The sequence below is a fragment of the Centroberyx affinis genome, unplaced genomic scaffold, assembly GCF_046629955.1.
Source record: "Centroberyx affinis isolate AG114_WGS23_722 - 3 ecotype Tasmania unplaced genomic scaffold, CSIRO-AGI_Caff_v1 ptg001020l_1, whole genome shotgun sequence".
NCBI classification, from domain to species: domain Eukaryota; kingdom Metazoa; phylum Chordata; class Actinopteri; order Beryciformes; family Berycidae; genus Centroberyx; species Centroberyx affinis.
The window spans coordinates 117,723-134,295 of NW_027279580.1; the positions used below are offsets into that span (position 1 = coordinate 117,723).

Genomic DNA, 16,573 nt, shown 5'->3' on the forward strand with positions numbered 1-16,573 from the left:
ATTTGGAATTTATTAAGTTTGTCCCTCTCATGCACAAGCCTAGTTTGGAGTGAGGAGTTACAGGAGGGAGGGAGGAAGCAGATAGGATGTTGTATACTTTGTATACAACATCCTATCATTCTATCCTATCATTATCATTTGTGTTGTTGTGTCAAAACCCATGCCACCCAGCCCCAGGTTGTGTCCAGCTGTTTGAGTGCTATGGTGGAGGCAGTAGCATTGAGCAACACCCAAGTAAAGCCAGCAGAAAGGACATATAATATAAATATTATATATGTAGGGGGGGCTGTTGTAGACTTTCAAATGTTTGCTCATTTCCCCAAAGTTTCCCAAGGGCTGATAGTTTGAAGGCTGGCTTGTTCTCTCTCTTTCTGCATTAAGATCAATAAACCTCTGTATGCCTGTTTTTTTGTTTTTTTTTTGGTTCTGCAGACCTCAGGAATTCCCAATGAGTGTGTGTGTGTGTGTGTGTGTGTGTGTGTGTGTGTGTGTGTGTGTGTGTTCTATGTTCTATTGACAGAGACAGAATAGATATAGTCTTTATTGTCCCGCAGGAAATTTGTTTTCACAGCCAGTACATGTACAGAAACATAGATAACCACACCATACAGATATACATAGATACATAAACACATACCATTCATCCCCGTTTGTATCCCAGCACATATACATTAATAAACAGAATCTAGTTCAAGAGTCTCGATAATCCAAGTCTCTACCCACACTCCAGCCCAGTAGGTGGCGGTAATGCACCTTTCAGTTAGATGTCAACCGCCTCAAAACTAAAGAAGAAGCAGCGAATGCGGGGGAACAATAACAGTGACGGACCAATATGGTTGCGAAACGTGAAAGCTAGGTAAAATGTAATTGTTTTTTTTATTATTATTATTAAATGTATTTTCATGTGATTCTGCCCACAACACAGCACTTTTTTTTTTTTAAATAAATTCACCACCCCTTTCCCATATCTGTAACGACATATAAATTACCGTTACATTAGGTCATCTGAACTGACAAGGAGTGTTAGCTATCATTAGCTAACCTCTTTCAACAAGCTTTCCAGGTTAGCGTTAACGTTGGTTAACTGGTGGCTAAACCGTTAGTCATGTGGGGAGAGATCGAGCCTCCACCTAAACCACGACCGAGTCTGTGTGAGAGTGGTGAGACGAACCAAGCACCTGTCTGCCGACCGAGGGTGCAGCAGACACCATCACTTGGATTCGAGTTGAACAGGTCTACAAACACCAAAGAGCCTCGGCAGGACAACCAGGTGAGAACAATAACGTTGATTTCTGTCGATCAACTATTGTTTCAGAGGTTTGGGGCTTTTTTGGCACCACAGCCACGTTTCATCCCCTGTTATTTCCTACATTTTTTGTGTTGTCCTGTCAAAACCCATGCCACCCAGCCCCAGGTTGTGTCCAGCTGTGTGAGGGCTATGGTGGAGGCAGTGGCACTGAGCCGGACCCAAGTGAAGAGCCAGCAGATAGGAGACGCTGAACTGAGCCTAGATCAGCGCACAGAGGAGCTGCTGCAGCAGTACAGGAGCAAGCCACTGGTGTTCCTGGAGAGGTACCAGGTAGGGCTCAGGTCAGTGTGTGTGTGTGTGTGTGTGTGTGTGTGTGTGTGTGTGTGTGTTAAATGTGCGTATATATATGTGTGTATGTTTCAACCAGTGGCTGAAATGCCCTTTTGAAAGCTAAACAACAGTAGTAGGCATATTGAGACATGCACAACCATAAATCGTGTGTCCTGCTACCATGGCATGAGGAAAAACTGCGTTATGTGAAGACAAGTATGTTTACATAGAAATATGTGTTTATTATCTTAATGAATTGCCTCATTAGCATATGGTTATGTTTAATATATTACATTGATTATGGCACAACATAAGGCAGCTGAAGTGCCTCTTGTTTTATGATAGTAATTGAATTGTGTTGGAAGCATGATAGAAGTACCAAAATATTTGTTTGTGGAAGGTCAAAAATATTTGTTATTTTGATTAGTATTCATATGTGTTTCTGAACATTGCACCACAATTCACTCCACAACCAAGAGTACAGGATATTTGTCAGATCATGATGACCTAAAGTGTTTCTGAACTGAAGTCAGAGTGAGTATTTGTTTGGAAAATTACCTAAAAAAAGCAGCTAAAGCAAGTGAAAATACTGACTTTGAAAAACACTTGGAAATGTAGCATTACCCATAAGTACAATAACTAGATTATTAACTTGCTACTTCTGTCACAGCCCGGCTCTGAAAGCTGTGACAAAGGAGGGAGACGCACCGCAGTTGAAGGAAGAAGGAAGAAGCTTGTTACATTTTTTAATAGCGAAAGTAATAAAGCAGCAAAGCACATTATGGAATGTGGAGGAGTCTGTACTGTCAGCTGTGTAAAAGATGCATAAGTGAAAGTGTGTCTGTTGTGGGTGTTGAATGGTGTAACCTAGGAGAAAGATAACAAACGCCAACCAAAAGAATGTCTAAGGGGGAGAGAGTTCCCCCTGAGAACTGGGGTGGCCTGTTCTTAAAGCCTGGGAGCACTGGGCCCAGGTGCTCCCAGTTTCTAGATAACCACACTTACTCAAAGTAGCTCCTGAGTAAAATACAGGTCATTGCGTCAAACATGATCTACCCTCCCCCGTTTCCAGGCCTACCTGAAGCCCCAGCATCTGGCGGCGTTCGCCCACCTCAGCTCTGACCCACGGGCCCAGCACTACAGCAGAGTGATACAGAGGCGAACTGCAGGATGCACCGACAGGACCAGGGTCCGAAACCAGCGCTACGCTGCCCTCAGGGCCCTGCAGAGGGGTAGGTTTGAGACTCCAGACCTCTGACCATGCACTTGGTTATTCTCTATTCCTCAGTCAACACTCATTATCACTGCACTACATCACTAGGGATCGATGTTAGGGCTCAGTATCGAGAACCGGTTCCAATTTAGTCCCAGGAATCGATAAGCGACCGCATTAACGATACCTGTTATTGATCATTAAGCATTTTGAACAGCTGGATGCTTCTCCAGTAGCTGCGGAACAACCTATTTGACCCTCCGGTGTGCTGTCAATCACAAACAATGGTGGACTTTGACACTGGCGGGTCACATGTACGTACTCACCCTCATGTCAGTCGAAACACCGGTGAAGTTTGTAAGTCCATATAAAACACACAGCGAGTTGGGCAGTGCAGCTGAGCAGCTCCGTGGCAGAGTTCCAAAAACAGCAAATAAAAAGACCATAAAATTACTCCTAACAGCTCGTGCAGCATAATCCATGTATTCTGAAGCCCCACAGATTGCTCTGTGGGCCCAAAAGTCCAATATTTACCTCATTATCTCCTAGACTCGCCGTACTTGTCCTGCATCGTGCTAGCAAACAGATGCTGCCTCCAAGTGCTGTTGGAAATATTGTAATTACGGGTAGAGTGCGCTTGAAGGACCTAGTAAAGTGGTAAACACAGTCAGTGGCAAATATTTGTGATGTGGACCTCCAATAACTTCTCTAAAATAAGGCATTATGCCAAATATGCCTTAGCTGGTTTGAAAAGTCATTCGGAGACAGGAGTAAGTCTACACAACAATGTCTGTCTTGAGTAATAAAACAAAGTTAACTCCACTAAAGCTGTATGTAGTCTTTTACCCCTGAAATTGTATACAGTATGAATCAATAAGGGAATCGATAAAGAATTGGATTGGTGAGAAGAAGCAAAAGTGGCACTGGAATTGGTAAAATCCTAGCGACACCCGGCCCTAGCTGATGTAGTAACTTGCCAAACGGAGAGCCAGTATCTCTTGCTTCCCATCACATTAAAACCACCCTCATAAACTCTGTGGTCTCTCTCTATCTGCCCATCCCGCCATCCCTCCGTCCCGGGCCGACCCCCTCTCCCAGAGGGTCAGTACTTCAGCGAGGAGCAGATGCGGGTGAGGGAGCCCCTGCTGTATGAGCAGTACATCGGCCAGTACCTGACCGATGAGGAGGTGAGAGGCGATGATGCAGCACCGGGGTTATCATACTTTTACCATTTGTTTTTTTTTATTTTATTTTCAATGCCAATTTCCACTTTAGTTTTAGCTCGTCTTTACACAGGGTTGGGAAGATGTAGTTTAGTTTTTAATTCTGATTCCTTTGAAATTGACATTGTAGTTGCTGGAGCGCTCCTTGGAGGCCATGCAGGGAGGCGCGCACGGAGGAGCACACGGAGGAGCAGAGGGCCCGGGGGGAGGCGCGGGGGGTCTTGCCCACATCCTCCTCGACTCCTACCAGGAGCGTCTCATCCAGAACCGGCTGCAGGAGGAGCAGGAGAGAGAGGAGGGCGCGCAGGAGGAAGACGAGGATGAGGATGGTGAGAGAATACACTGGAGCCCAGCCCAGAGGACAAAATGCTCTGGCCATCTCTCTTTCTCTCTCTCTCTCTGTATATTTCTCTCTCACCTTCTTCCCCTTCACTCAGCAACAGTCAGCATGTGTCTCTGTGTTCCCGCTGGTCGAGTGAGGAGGCAGAGTCTGTCTTTCTCTCCCTCCCTCCCCATTCTGTCATCAAGCGTGTATTTCTCTCCATGTGCTCCTATGGCAGATGAGGGAGTAAAGGAGGAGGGGTGGGAGCCTAGCCCAGAGGAGAAGGCTCTGCTCAGGGAGGAGTTCGTCAGTCAGATGCACCAGCGCTTCCTGGATGGCAAAGACAAGGATTTCAACTACAGGTCAGCCACACCACCACTGACCGGGCATTCACACTTAGCAGTACGAGCACAGAGGGCCCTATGGATCAGCAGGATACTAATGAGTAATGTGATTCTTTGCTGATCCTCATAGGGAAATTCTCTTTTTACTTTCCCCTGTACACAAAATGGTCAAAGTACAAGGTACACCATTTGATCTTAGCTAACTTTTTGATAACTCTCATGACCAAATATATTGTTGAATTTTGCTTTTGAAGTTGTGTGTGCCTTCATATATTGCAGTGAGGTGGATGAGAACCCGGATTATGACAACTTGGACATAGTGAGCAGAGATGCAGAGGAAAAGTACTTTGATAACGATGACGAGGAAGATGAAGATGTCCAAGAAGAGGAGGAGGAGGAAGAGGAGGAGGAGGAAAGGGAAAATAAAGATGAGGAAGAGGAGGAAAAGATGACAGAATAGTGCTGAACTTGTTTTACACACACACCGCTGTGATTGAACTGTAAATGCAAAGTGTACAAAATCAGGAGATGTTTTCTATTTTTTACCCGTGCCTGTATGCCAAAAATATCTGGTAATAAACATTGTGAGTCTTTGTCATGTGTAAGTGTATGAATCTTCTTTTACAAGTGAAACTCACAGAAACAGCTTAAACAGCTTCATGGCCATTATCTGTTGTAAAAAATCACACAACTACGCTTAGAATGAAATAAAAGAATGTAGTGGAGTAAAAAGTACATTTCCCTCTGAAATGTAGTGGAGTAAAAGTATAAAGTCTCACAAAATGGAAATACTCAAGTAAAGTGCCACTACCTCAAAATACATATACTTAAGTAAAGTACTTGAGTAAATGTACTTACTTTCCACCTCTTGAAATGTATATGACATTAATTCATAGTAAACGTGATAGCAAGTGTCAAACTGGTGTCAGTTATATCAGTAGAGGGACATTTAAGGGGGAAAAAAAGCATAAATGAATGCTTTTCGTAAAATAAAGTCAATTTAGTTTACATTGGTGGTTGTTTGCCTTATATGATCATCAACTGCAGGTCAGAGTTTACCCTCCTTTTTATTTACCACTACATCACTACATAGAAACATAGTCTTATGGCATAAAATAACCATGGCTAATGGGACTGGTTTTCCCTGACTATGTAAACTTTGCTTGAGTCCCAAGCCGAACTGAGGCACAAGTCTTAAGTGAAGTCCCAAGTCTGAATGTAGATTTGAAGTCCAAGTCAAGTCCATGTCATTAATGTCAAGTCTAAATGTAGAACAGCAAGTCAAATCAGAACAAATCAAGAGACCAGTATCAATTTAATATCTTCAAGAAAACTAAATATCTAGGTCTTTTCAATGCAATATGGTTTTAATAGGATAAAACCTTGGTAAGTGCATCATGAGTTTGATTTCTATAATTAGTTTAAGCTTCAATAAATTCAATCATTCAATACAAATGTCAGATGGCCGGGGAAATTAATTTAATTAGATGGTCAGGATTTAATTATTTGGTAAGATAAAAAAAAAAATCCCTACAGTAGCTATACCAGCAATGGATGCTTCATTCACGGCTGTTGGTCTGGTTCTACTGGCATAGTTGACCAAATGGCCGGAGATTTTACTTGTTGAAATGCCCCCTTTTGGTTTCACCTCGTATAACTCCGCCATCCCGGGCTGTCCCATATAGACCGGTATGACGAGCGCATCTTTTTGACGCGCCAGACAGCATCAGCTCAGCTCGAGTCGCGTAGTTTGTGTTCACTTCACGTTTTCTAGCTCGAAAACTTTCCATAGAATAAATATACATTATCCGCATTATCGAATACAAATGCATTTTTTTTTTACAATAAAAGCTCTCTGCCGTCAGTACGTGTAATAACCGTTTTTGTGCTCGCACCATAAGTTGAGCGAGTGCAGCCTGTCTCCGTCGTGAGGAGGCGTGACCGCAGCCGGAGGAGAGACTGTCAAGAAGCTGCGTCAAGCTAGCCACAGATAGCCGCAATTATACCGGAAGATACGGGATTGTGCCTTCAAAACAAAAGTATTACTCCAGTACTTCGCAATTATGTTCCCTATAAGGGTTTTGTTTTGAAAGTTATAACAGGAAATGTTATTTTTCCATTCTGGCTTGTTTGACAGTGGTCTGTCAAACAAGCTGTACTTGTCAGTTAGCGTAGCTAGGCTAGCTAAGATCCCCACTTGTCTTTTTGGGTGTCATTCTTTTGAAATGGACAATGATGTGGACTCCGCAAGGGCAACAAGATAATACCAAGGTACGTATTTGCATTATAGCCTCCAACGGACTCGCCTGCATGCTGGATTACATAATGCCAGTGCAATTAGCATGTTGTTTGTTACTTGTGCATAACGCACTGCTACAACTACCAAGCCCATCTTGACAGCTGCCCCTAGACTAGTGTTGCCTAGCCCAGGGCTTCCAAAACATTTTCACAGACACGCATCAGACCACGGAGCACAATTTGATAAGACTGTGCCCCAAGGAAGAGGATTTCAGTTGTTAAATATGATTTAGTACAGAAGTTAATAACTGTTTCCAGTTGGCTATAACTGGAATAGGGCAGTGGAACCTATGATCAAAACTATCATTCTTCTATACAGTTTCTCATTGTGCTAAACTCTATTCCTCATTTTGCTGAGGACTCCCAGGAACCCTCTGGCTTCTAGCTTGTAGTAGTTTCAGACATAAACCCACACAATGTGTGCAAGCCATGGAGAAACGTGCATTAAATTATGTTTTTTTGTAAGTGTTCATTCTTCTCAGAAGTAGTTGCACAGGAATTCTTTATGTGTCTGTCTGCACAGCATGCCTGAATATGTGGTTCAAGCAGGTGATGGTGAAGTAGCAGCAGCATTAAGTACAGTATGTTAGTGGCAAGATGATTACTGTGGCACACTCCTGGCTACAGACCTCACACAAGTACCATGGAAGCGCGATTGTCCACGGAGTATTGTATGTGTATGAGATCTCTCTTTCTCTCTCTCTCTCTCTCTCTCTCTCTCTATCTCTCTCTCTCTCTCTCTCTGCCTCTCTCCCACTCTCTCACACACACATACACTCCCACGCACTCACTAAAACTGGGTCAGATTAGCATGAATAAAGCCTTCAGTGCAAAGTGGAGCAGTGGCTGATGTCCTGTGAAATGAGGAGAACACACTCCCTGACTGACAGTGTGCTTTTCACCTTGCTTAACTCCCTGTTGGATGTGGGATCTATAATTTGGCTATAGGCTAAAATATGAGTGCGTCCATCATCATATTTATTTATTGACTTTACAAACATATTAACCATAAATGTGATCATGGAGGATGTCACAACGAAAGGCAGAACCCATTGCGGTAAAGTTGGCAAGGCAGGTTAGGCAAATACATTAAACATCAGCCACCATGTGATCAGTCACAGTCATAATGCAATAATACAACATAACACCAGAATAACAAGATGATAACATAATGTGTCATATGATCTCTGATATTAACTGATTATTTGAAGGAGGCCTAAATTACATTTTCATTTGGATTCACATGGCTGCAATCAGCAGCTAGTATAAGACACTCTGTCGGTTGGTTGGTCCCCCCCCCCCCAAAAAAAAAATCCTCTGCACATGTAGAGCCATGGGATACAGAGATGTCACAACATGCGTGCTTGTTCAGTATCACCCTACTTTATACTCATACAGTTACAAACATTCACACCTGGGAGCAGCCCAGGACAGCCATGGTCTTCTACCACTTCTGCCCAGTAAGCATCTTCACTGAGTGTTTGGGGGTTAAGTGCCTTGCTCAATAGCACCTTGAAGGTTGTTGCTGAGGGACAGAGAGTTTTACGCATTCATGTTCCCTGCCCAGCTTTTCCCATTTAGCCAGGGACTTGAACCAGCAATCTTCTGGTCACAATTGTTTTGAAGGACACCATAGCCAGTTGCTTGACGAGTAAGAATTTATGTATCTCTTGTATAGATTTGATACAATTTCTGTCTCTCTCTCAGTGAGATGGAAATCCCTAGGAGCTTGTTTAACTGGAAATGAAGACCAGATATGCACAGCAGCAGCTTTGTGATACGCTGTCAGATAGATTATCTTCATATCTCCTCTTTTTGTCAAAGGTTGTTGTTTTAACATTTATTATCAATATTATCTACCCTAATTCTTGATGGATTTCTAATTTCATACAGTCAAACTATTTCACTGATAAGTGTGCCAGGGTGTTTCCAAGTGGCTTGTAGATTCTGATTATCTTTGCGGCTGTTTTTTTGTTTGCTTTTGCTTATTTGTGTTGTTACTGACAAAGCTATGCAAGGCAAGGCTATGTTTTGCTCTTTGGGTTGATACAAGCACAACTGTTTGAATAGTCTGCATTGAATACATTGTTTACATTGTAACACAAACACACAAGGATAGTCTAGAGCTAAATTAAGCCAATACTGCCTCTCGTAACCCCCAACAGTACCTCTTATAGATCTAGCTTAGGGTATGATTGGCTGGTGTTGTGATGAGGCTTTGTCTATGTCACAGGGGCCAGCTGCTTTGAAATCAGACACATGTCAGGTCCTGACCCATCAGACCATGGGTTGTGTGTACTAGGCCAAGTCACATATTCACCACTCCCTCTGTTCTGTGTATGCCAGGCAGTCTGCAGCCATACTAAAATGATGCTTTTGTGATGGAGAAGCTTTTCTCAGAGCGTCTCAATCAACCTGACTGCAGTCAGCCACTCTCAGAGGGTTTCCAGAAACAGAGGTGCTACTTATAGGCCAGACTCTCGGGCAGGCAGCAGTGTGTTTCTGGGTCGAGCGGAGGAAAGAGAAGAGTAGAGGAAGAGGAGGGACCATCAGGCTTCAGTGTACCCGGGGGGGGGACCCAGGGCCTTAGATCAGTTGCCATGGCAGCGGACATGGCACATTACCACAAACCTGTTTGGGCCTGCATCGGGAAGGCGAAATGAGATATTTTTTTTCCTTTCTTTTCAAGTAGTGTGACAGCGTTATAGGCCATTCACTGAAGGTCACATAGAGTACTGGGCAACGGTTATAGATTTTGACTTAAGTGTTCATGCAATAAAAATGTTGCATTGTCCTATAGGCTTGGTATCATGTAGTGTGACTGTAAGGTAGTAAGTCATACTGTGTCATGCTTGTCACTCTTAAGAAATGATTTCTGGCATCAATGTATAATTTACTATGGATTATTATTCTTATTAGCTCACATAATGTAACATATTTGATGGTACAATCATCTGTATTTCTAAATATTGAGCAGTGAACAACAGATACATTTTTTTCTTATTGCTTAGAGTGTTTTAGAATGAACCCCAATGCCGGCAGTGATGATATGATATATGATACAATTTGCTACCACTGGAACAAGCAGTGGCTGCAGCTTGACAAGTATCTGTGGAGAGAAATGCAAAGTGTTATATTAGAAGAGGATTAGAAGAGGAGTAAGGCAGAGTGGATATAGTAAATGACAGAGGAGAAGAGGGGGAAGGAGAGGGGGGGCATAAGTTCTCTGCTCTGATTGTAGTTACTCTGTTAATCAGTGGCAGGTCTCAGGTTGCAGCCACCATGACATGATACCCAGCGACGTGGAAGAGGCTTGTCACAGCAGGAGGACGTAGTGCATAAAAATGTCCTATTTAGGGTCAGCACAGATAGCTGATGAAGGCAGAGGTAAATTCCACCAGTGGTATTGTTAGTGCTAGTGTTTCTGAAAATGGACCACATTTCCCATAAACTCTGTTGCTTCCTGTCACATGAGGATATTGCTATATTGTCCCGCCTCCCACTCCCTGGTGTCACTCCGCGTGCCTTTGTTTAGAAGAGCAAGAAGAAGGGTAAGAGTTGAAAATTGAAAATAGTTTTTGATCCAAATTCTGCCATTGCAAGAAGCTCTGAAAGCTTTAGCTTTATTGGGCTGGAAGAACAGCATGCCTTTTCCTGTTTTGTGCCATAAAACAATAGAACTTTGTGCTGTAAAGCGGTACAGCACATTTCCCCTGGAATTCGACCCAGTGGCACTGGCACACAAGGAAGATGCTGCCAATCTTCTTGGTGATGGCCTCATTTGTTTATGGTACATATATTAATGTCTCCAAATGAATATGGTAATGATTTATTGATGTTATGATAAGCACCTTGAATGACACTGATACAAGAGGGGTCAGTCTTTATGTAGCCTATCTGGTGCAATGACTGACTAAATCATAGTGTAAATCATAGTGTGATGTAGGTATGCATGAATAGTTGGATACTGATACTGGTCTCAGAGATTGTGCCAACCCCAGGCTACAAGGCTACAATGGGGTATTGTTATCAGAGAATTTCCCTAGTACTAACATTTGATACCAAAAGCCATTTGTAACATTAAAAATTAAAGTAAATTGACTTGATTGTCTGCCCCCCCCTCCACCTACACACACACACACACACACACACCTTTCTTCCCTGGGTAGCCAGTGGTTGATTATGTAAGGCGTTGCCATGGTGAGTGTTGTGGCGTTGCATTCTACCACAGCGGCTCAGTGGCCCCGGCGGCCCAACAACTCTCCCTGTTTATGGCGGGTTGCCATGACGACAGAGCGGCGGAGCCATTATTGGGGTTAGGGACACCGAAGTGTCCGTTACCTCCGTTATGTCTTCACTGTTAACTACAGGCTCATATAACTAGGAATGGGTCATTCAAGACAGAGAGAGAGAAGATTGGAGAGTGAGATGGAGGGAAAGATAGAAGGAGGCGTGTGTGTGACAAGGCTAGGGTAACGGGATGATTCACGTGGGGGGTATGGAGGGAGGGATAGAGGGGGTAGATACAGAGAGAGAGAGTATAGATTCACACAGAGGCAGAACTAAGTGGGACAAAAGAAAAATAGCAATAAGGCCCAATTTTCATTTAGCTACATTTGTCTTATTTTTGGTGAACTGAATCTAAACATCTTTTTTGTATATCTGTTAGTCTGTCATGATGTTATATTTTACATATTTGACGGTCTGTAAGAATTAATAATTTTGGAATGCTAGCAGGCAAAAAGAGAGACTGCCTGGTGGCATCAGTAATGAGGTAGCTGTCCCCTGCAAGGACAGACATGGTCTGTGTATAGATGAGGTGTATATAGAGGGAGAGGTGGAGGTACAGAGAGAGACAGAGTGAGGGAGTATGATAGGAGCACTAAGGTGTGATGTAATGTTTGGAAGTAATGTTTGAATTGTTGATGTTCCTCCATTACCACTTATGTCTTCTCTCTCTGAGGAACCCGCCATACTCTGTAGAGAAGGACTGAAAGCGAGGAACCTCTAACCTTGCGATGCAAGGAAAGACCCGACAAGGAACATGAGACAAAATGAACTGTGACAGTTAATCACGTGTGTGTGTGTGTCTGTGTATGTGTGTTTGTTCATTTCCCAGGTCTGCCTCACTAAGTAAGCCTCACTCCGTCTCCCTGGTAGCCATGGAGCCCCAGTTAGGGGAGGGATCAAGTGCCGGTGGCCCCGCCCCCAGCCCTCAGAGTGAGGCTGTGGCCAATGAGCTGCAAGAATTGTCCCTGCAGCCTGCCCCCAACCTGCTGCCAATCAGAGAGAGGAAGAATGGTAAGTGACAGTTTCTGCATTTCCCCCTGTACTTTTGAAGATGTTTAGCCACCATCATTACACCTGGAATTAACATGCATCCTGGGATCGAGCAAAAACACATAACATCCAGGTATAAAGGCACCCAAGATGCATTGAATATCTGATAACTCAAACTGAGATGCATTTGACCACATCAACAGGTAGTGTAAATGCAACGCGTCTTCAATCCACATATAGGAACTGTGTACATGGGAAGTAAACTTCTTGTAATGGAAATAAACTAAGAAAAATAGCAGCCTTCTTCTTCGCTGTCATGCATGATATGTATATTGTCTAAGATGATCTCTTCCTCTGTTATAAAAAATAAGAAAAAATGCATACAAAAATCCCTAGGACGTATGAGGGGAAGTGACATGAATTTGCATTTTGCGAGGGAAAGACAAATCCGTTCACAATATGGATGCATGAGACACATTTTAGGTTTAGAAGGTGTAAATGTAATCCAGCTAAACGATATCTGGACACAATCTGGATATGAGTCGATGCCAGGTGTTAAGGCGGAGTTAGAATGTGTGTCTTCCCCATACTTGAGTATACTTACTATCCATTTTTGACAAGTGTGTTTTTATTCTAGCCATTTACATAGGTGCTACATGTGGATTGGAGATGCATTTTACACTTTGCTGTTAATGTGGCCAAATGTGTCTCTTGACCACCTTTGTTTGGGTGATGCATTAATGCATTTTGGGTGCATTTAGAACTGGGTTTCATCTTGTTTTGCTCGATCTGATTGCAATCCAATCACCTAGGTAAATGACATGTAAATGATGTCGATTGCTGCGTTTGCATCATATCAGACGGAGTGGAAGAACAGGATGTCAACTTGAACGCATGTATCTAAATGGTTGTAATGCCCACATCCAAAATCATTTTTATTTATTAATTTAATGTCAACCATAAATGTACTGCAGCAGTTACTGCTCGCTTTTTGTAAGTAGAGTTGATGTCTTAGTGTGACTGTTACCTTGGACTTACAACATTGGTTGTAAGATATAAGTGCAAACGTTTTTGAACTATTGCTGTTGCTAAATTCACCAGATGCATTACAATCTCACCTGATTTGTGTACCACTTATAGGCAAAACACCTGAATGTCACATGTTTATTCTTAAAAACAGTGTGTCGCCATGTAGTATATGACATAACACATGATTCGCCTATTTAGGGGGTTCCTTGCCCATGACCCATGTCTGTCAGAGCATCTTGTGGTCCCCTTCCCGGTCCCCAACCCGCAAGTTGACAAACACGGCTTTAAAACACTCATTTGAGCACAACTAATCACACTTCTATCAACCAGTAAAGATGGAAGCACTGTATTGTAGATCCGGCTAAGTGCATCCAGAGAGTTTTCACATCTTCCTCTGTGTGTACTTTCATCCTCCCACTCTTAAATTGCACCGGTTTCTTTACAGTGGGGATGACGGATTGTGGGGTGGGGGCAGTAAAAGATATCTGAGCTTAGTTAGCACTCCTCATCACTCACACAGAGCGGGAGGAGGACAGGACCTGAGATAGAGAGAGAAATATGACAAGAGAGACAGAATCAGAACTATGAATAGACGGAATGAAAAAAGCATAAAGTAAGAGAGAAATATAGTAGTGTAGAGGTAAAGAGGAGGAGGGAAGAAGAGATTGTGTGTTGGCGTGAAACCAATCTAAACTTTGATTCTTAAGACATAATGTGTGTGTGTATTCATGTACGGGGTTGTGTGCATATGCTTGTATTATGTCTGCGGGCCTACAGCTAACTTTCTTATCTCTTATCCTTCACCTATTATCTTTTCTGATGTTTAATTTCTGGCATAGTTGCAAAGCCAACATCATTTTCAACTGCAAAGTTTATTATAAACACTGACCCTAACTCCGGAGACCTCATGCCTAACCCTAACCTTAAATGGAGATACAAAAACCCACTTCTTTCAGATCACGATTTTCCAAAGATGTAGCATTTATGGGCTTTGTGTCTTTGCCAGCCCTTGCTCGAAGTAGACGGGTGAGAAAATATGAGCAGGCACATATCTTTTTTTTATCCTTCAGTTATGAATAACGACAACTAAAAACAATGATGTATGTATATATATATATATATGTATAGACATTATATGACTGAAACAGAGGAGGAGGGAAATTCAGAACATACTCATGGCCGCGTTATGACTTAGATATTACTAGTATAAAACATGCAAATAAAACCACGCTATGGTCCCGTTTGAATGAATTTGCCTATTTAACACGATGGTATCTCATCCCTTTGTATTCCAAGTGTAAAGAAGGGTCATTTCTAATGTTTGTCCTACAGGGAGAGTGAGTGAGAGAGGGAGTTTGTGTGTTGTGTTTTTCCCTTGTATTCTGTCAAACAGCTGACAGTAAGCCAGTAACTGTAGAGCTGCTAGCTGGGAGAGTTTACATCGCTGACATATCAGGACTGCCCCCCCCCGCATTACCTCATTCTAAACAGCAACTGCTGTCTCCCACGTGCACATGCACTCAGGCACAGGCTTGCTTACACCCGCCCACACACACACGCTAATGTAGACAGACACACACACTCAGAGTGAAATATTGTATACACTCCATATTTCAGTGAAGTGCAGCTCTTGACATGGCTGCTAAACGACAAAGTTGGCCCGGAGCCTGACCCAAACACTTTGCTGAGGCTTGTGTGTGTGTGTCTGTGTGTCGGTGCGTATGTGTGTGTGTGTGTGTGTCTGGTTGTAGAGATAAAGCACTTGCTAGTAGAGGTGCTGACCACAAAGCCAGGTTATGCCCGACACTGCTGGACTGTAAAACACTCTGTGTGTGTGTGTGTGTGTGTGTAATTACTTGGGATGTACAGGTATCTGTTTCTGTTTGCATAATGTCAATGAGTCCTGCACATGGAGACAATTTACACTCTCTCCTTCTTTCTCTCTCTGTCTTAAAGCCCACATAGGTAGAATCTTGTCAATATCGAAAGCACCATTGCTCTTTTTCCTTTCAATGTAAATTTTGAGGCTTGGGCATCTGACCAACTGAGGTAAACTCTGGAGCAGGAGAGCTTCACTCCCAATTGTCAATCAACTGCACTATTGGCTCAGGGGTTAGTGGATAGAAGGGAGCGGGGGGCTAAATGTGTTAATCTTATTGGTTATAACCTTGTTTTTGTTTTTTGGGTTCTTTTACATTATTTTGGGGGCATTTTTGCCTTTATTAGATAGCTCAAAGTGAAGAGAGATAGGAAAGACTGGGGAGAGAGTGGGGGATGACATGCAATAAAGGTCCCAGGTCAGATTTTAGCCCAGGATGTTGAGATGAGATAAAATGAGAGATAAGAGAGGAGACAGATAAAGAGAAGAGGAATGACTATGTAATTCACCTGGAGAGATCCAGATAAACCAAAATAAAAAGATGGACAACATGCTGCCTTCAGTCTAATCCATCTTCCAGGAGTTTCAGCCACAGGCAAGTACTCCTCCTCCTCCTCTTCTCCTCCTCTTCTCCTCAGCACTTTAACAGAACATGACCTCATGTTGCAGTACTGTGATGGATGGGAATGACCCTGAATATCTCTCTCTCTCTTTCTCTCTTGCTCTGTCTCACTCTCTGTCACAACTACACACACAGACACTGACTTTTGGTTTTTCCAAATCCTAATAAACTCGCCCTGGATGCTTTCACAGTGTTCATAACGTTACTGCCCTGTTTTTTGTCAGTAGAGAGTTTTTATTTTGGGAGAAACTTGGTCATGTTCACAAATTAGGTCTAGTCTGCCGAAGTTCACAGAAATAGGATTTGTCTTATATAACTGTGTGTTTGTGTTTCTATTGGAATACATAAAATATGCATATGCCTACTAAATATGTAGCTGACATGGTCACAGAAAACTTGTAAACATTTGGATAAACCACTCTACCAGACAGGAATACACTGTGGAGTTTTTTAAGATGATGCATGCTGCCACCTTCTGGACAATATGAGCACTACAACCAGCATTTCTGTAACACTGACACAACAGTTTGAATCTATGATTCAACAGTAAATGAACAGAATGCCATCTGTTGGACTCGGGCTCAGTTTTAGTCCCCTTCAAATCCCACTAATCTGCCCTGAATGGGATCTGTATGGCAGTGTAAAAGTGTGTGTGTAAAAGAGCTGCGAAGAAAGATGCCTCAAACAGGCTCTGTGAGGCATTAACACAAAATATCTGTCCAGTCAGGTTTTGTATAGGTGTGTGTGTGTGTGTGTGTGTGTGTGTGTGTGTGTGCGTGTGCGT

General features: G+C 42.8%; 2 protein-coding genes across 4 annotated transcripts in view; both read left to right on the plus strand.

The window, feature by feature from the left end:
- The first annotated feature begins 805 nt into the window (after positions 1-805).
- Positions 806-5,286, plus strand: ccdc97 (coiled-coil domain containing 97). 3 transcript variants are annotated; one of them, XM_071522718.1, is made up of 8 exons: positions 806-856; positions 1,056-1,270; positions 1,409-1,579; positions 2,652-2,811; positions 3,891-3,979; positions 4,146-4,344; positions 4,576-4,699; positions 4,961-5,286. In XM_071522718.1, exons 2-8 carry the CDS (start codon positions 1,106-1,108, stop codon positions 5,139-5,141), a joined length of 1,089 nt encoding a protein of 362 aa, XP_071378819.1. In that variant the 5' UTR covers positions 806-856; positions 1,056-1,105; the 3' UTR covers positions 5,142-5,286. The 3 variants fall into 3 exon arrangements, with proteins under 3 accessions (XP_071378819.1, XP_071378818.1, XP_071378821.1); XM_071522720.1 differs by having other exon boundaries at positions 826-863; positions 1,104-1,270; XM_071522717.1 differs by having other exon boundaries at positions 820-1,270.
- A 6,855-nt stretch (positions 5,287-12,141) lies between these two features.
- Positions 12,142-16,573, plus strand: part of LOC139646918 (myocardin-related transcription factor A-like) — a 39,632-nt gene continuing 35,200 nt past the window's right edge. Inside the window, exon 1 of the mRNA XM_071522709.1 lies at positions 12,142-12,280. Within this exon, the coding sequence (XP_071378810.1) occupies positions 12,142-12,280 (139 nt within the window). The remainder of the gene's footprint in view (positions 12,281-16,573) is intronic.

Bases quoted from the DNA above. Each gene is read 5' to 3' on its own strand.
- ccdc97 (XM_071522718.1), top strand. From the start codon at position 1,106: ATGTGGGGAGAGATCGAGCCTCCACCTAAACCACGACCGAGTCTGTGT. The intron at 1,271-1,408 runs GTGAGAACAATA...CATGCCACCCAG, and splicing joins AGCCTCGGCAGGACAACCAG to CCCCAGGTTGTGTCCAGCTG. The intron at 2,812-3,890 runs GTAGGTTTGAGA...CCCCTCTCCCAG, and splicing joins CCTCAGGGCCCTGCAGAGGG to AGGGTCAGTACTTCAGCGAG.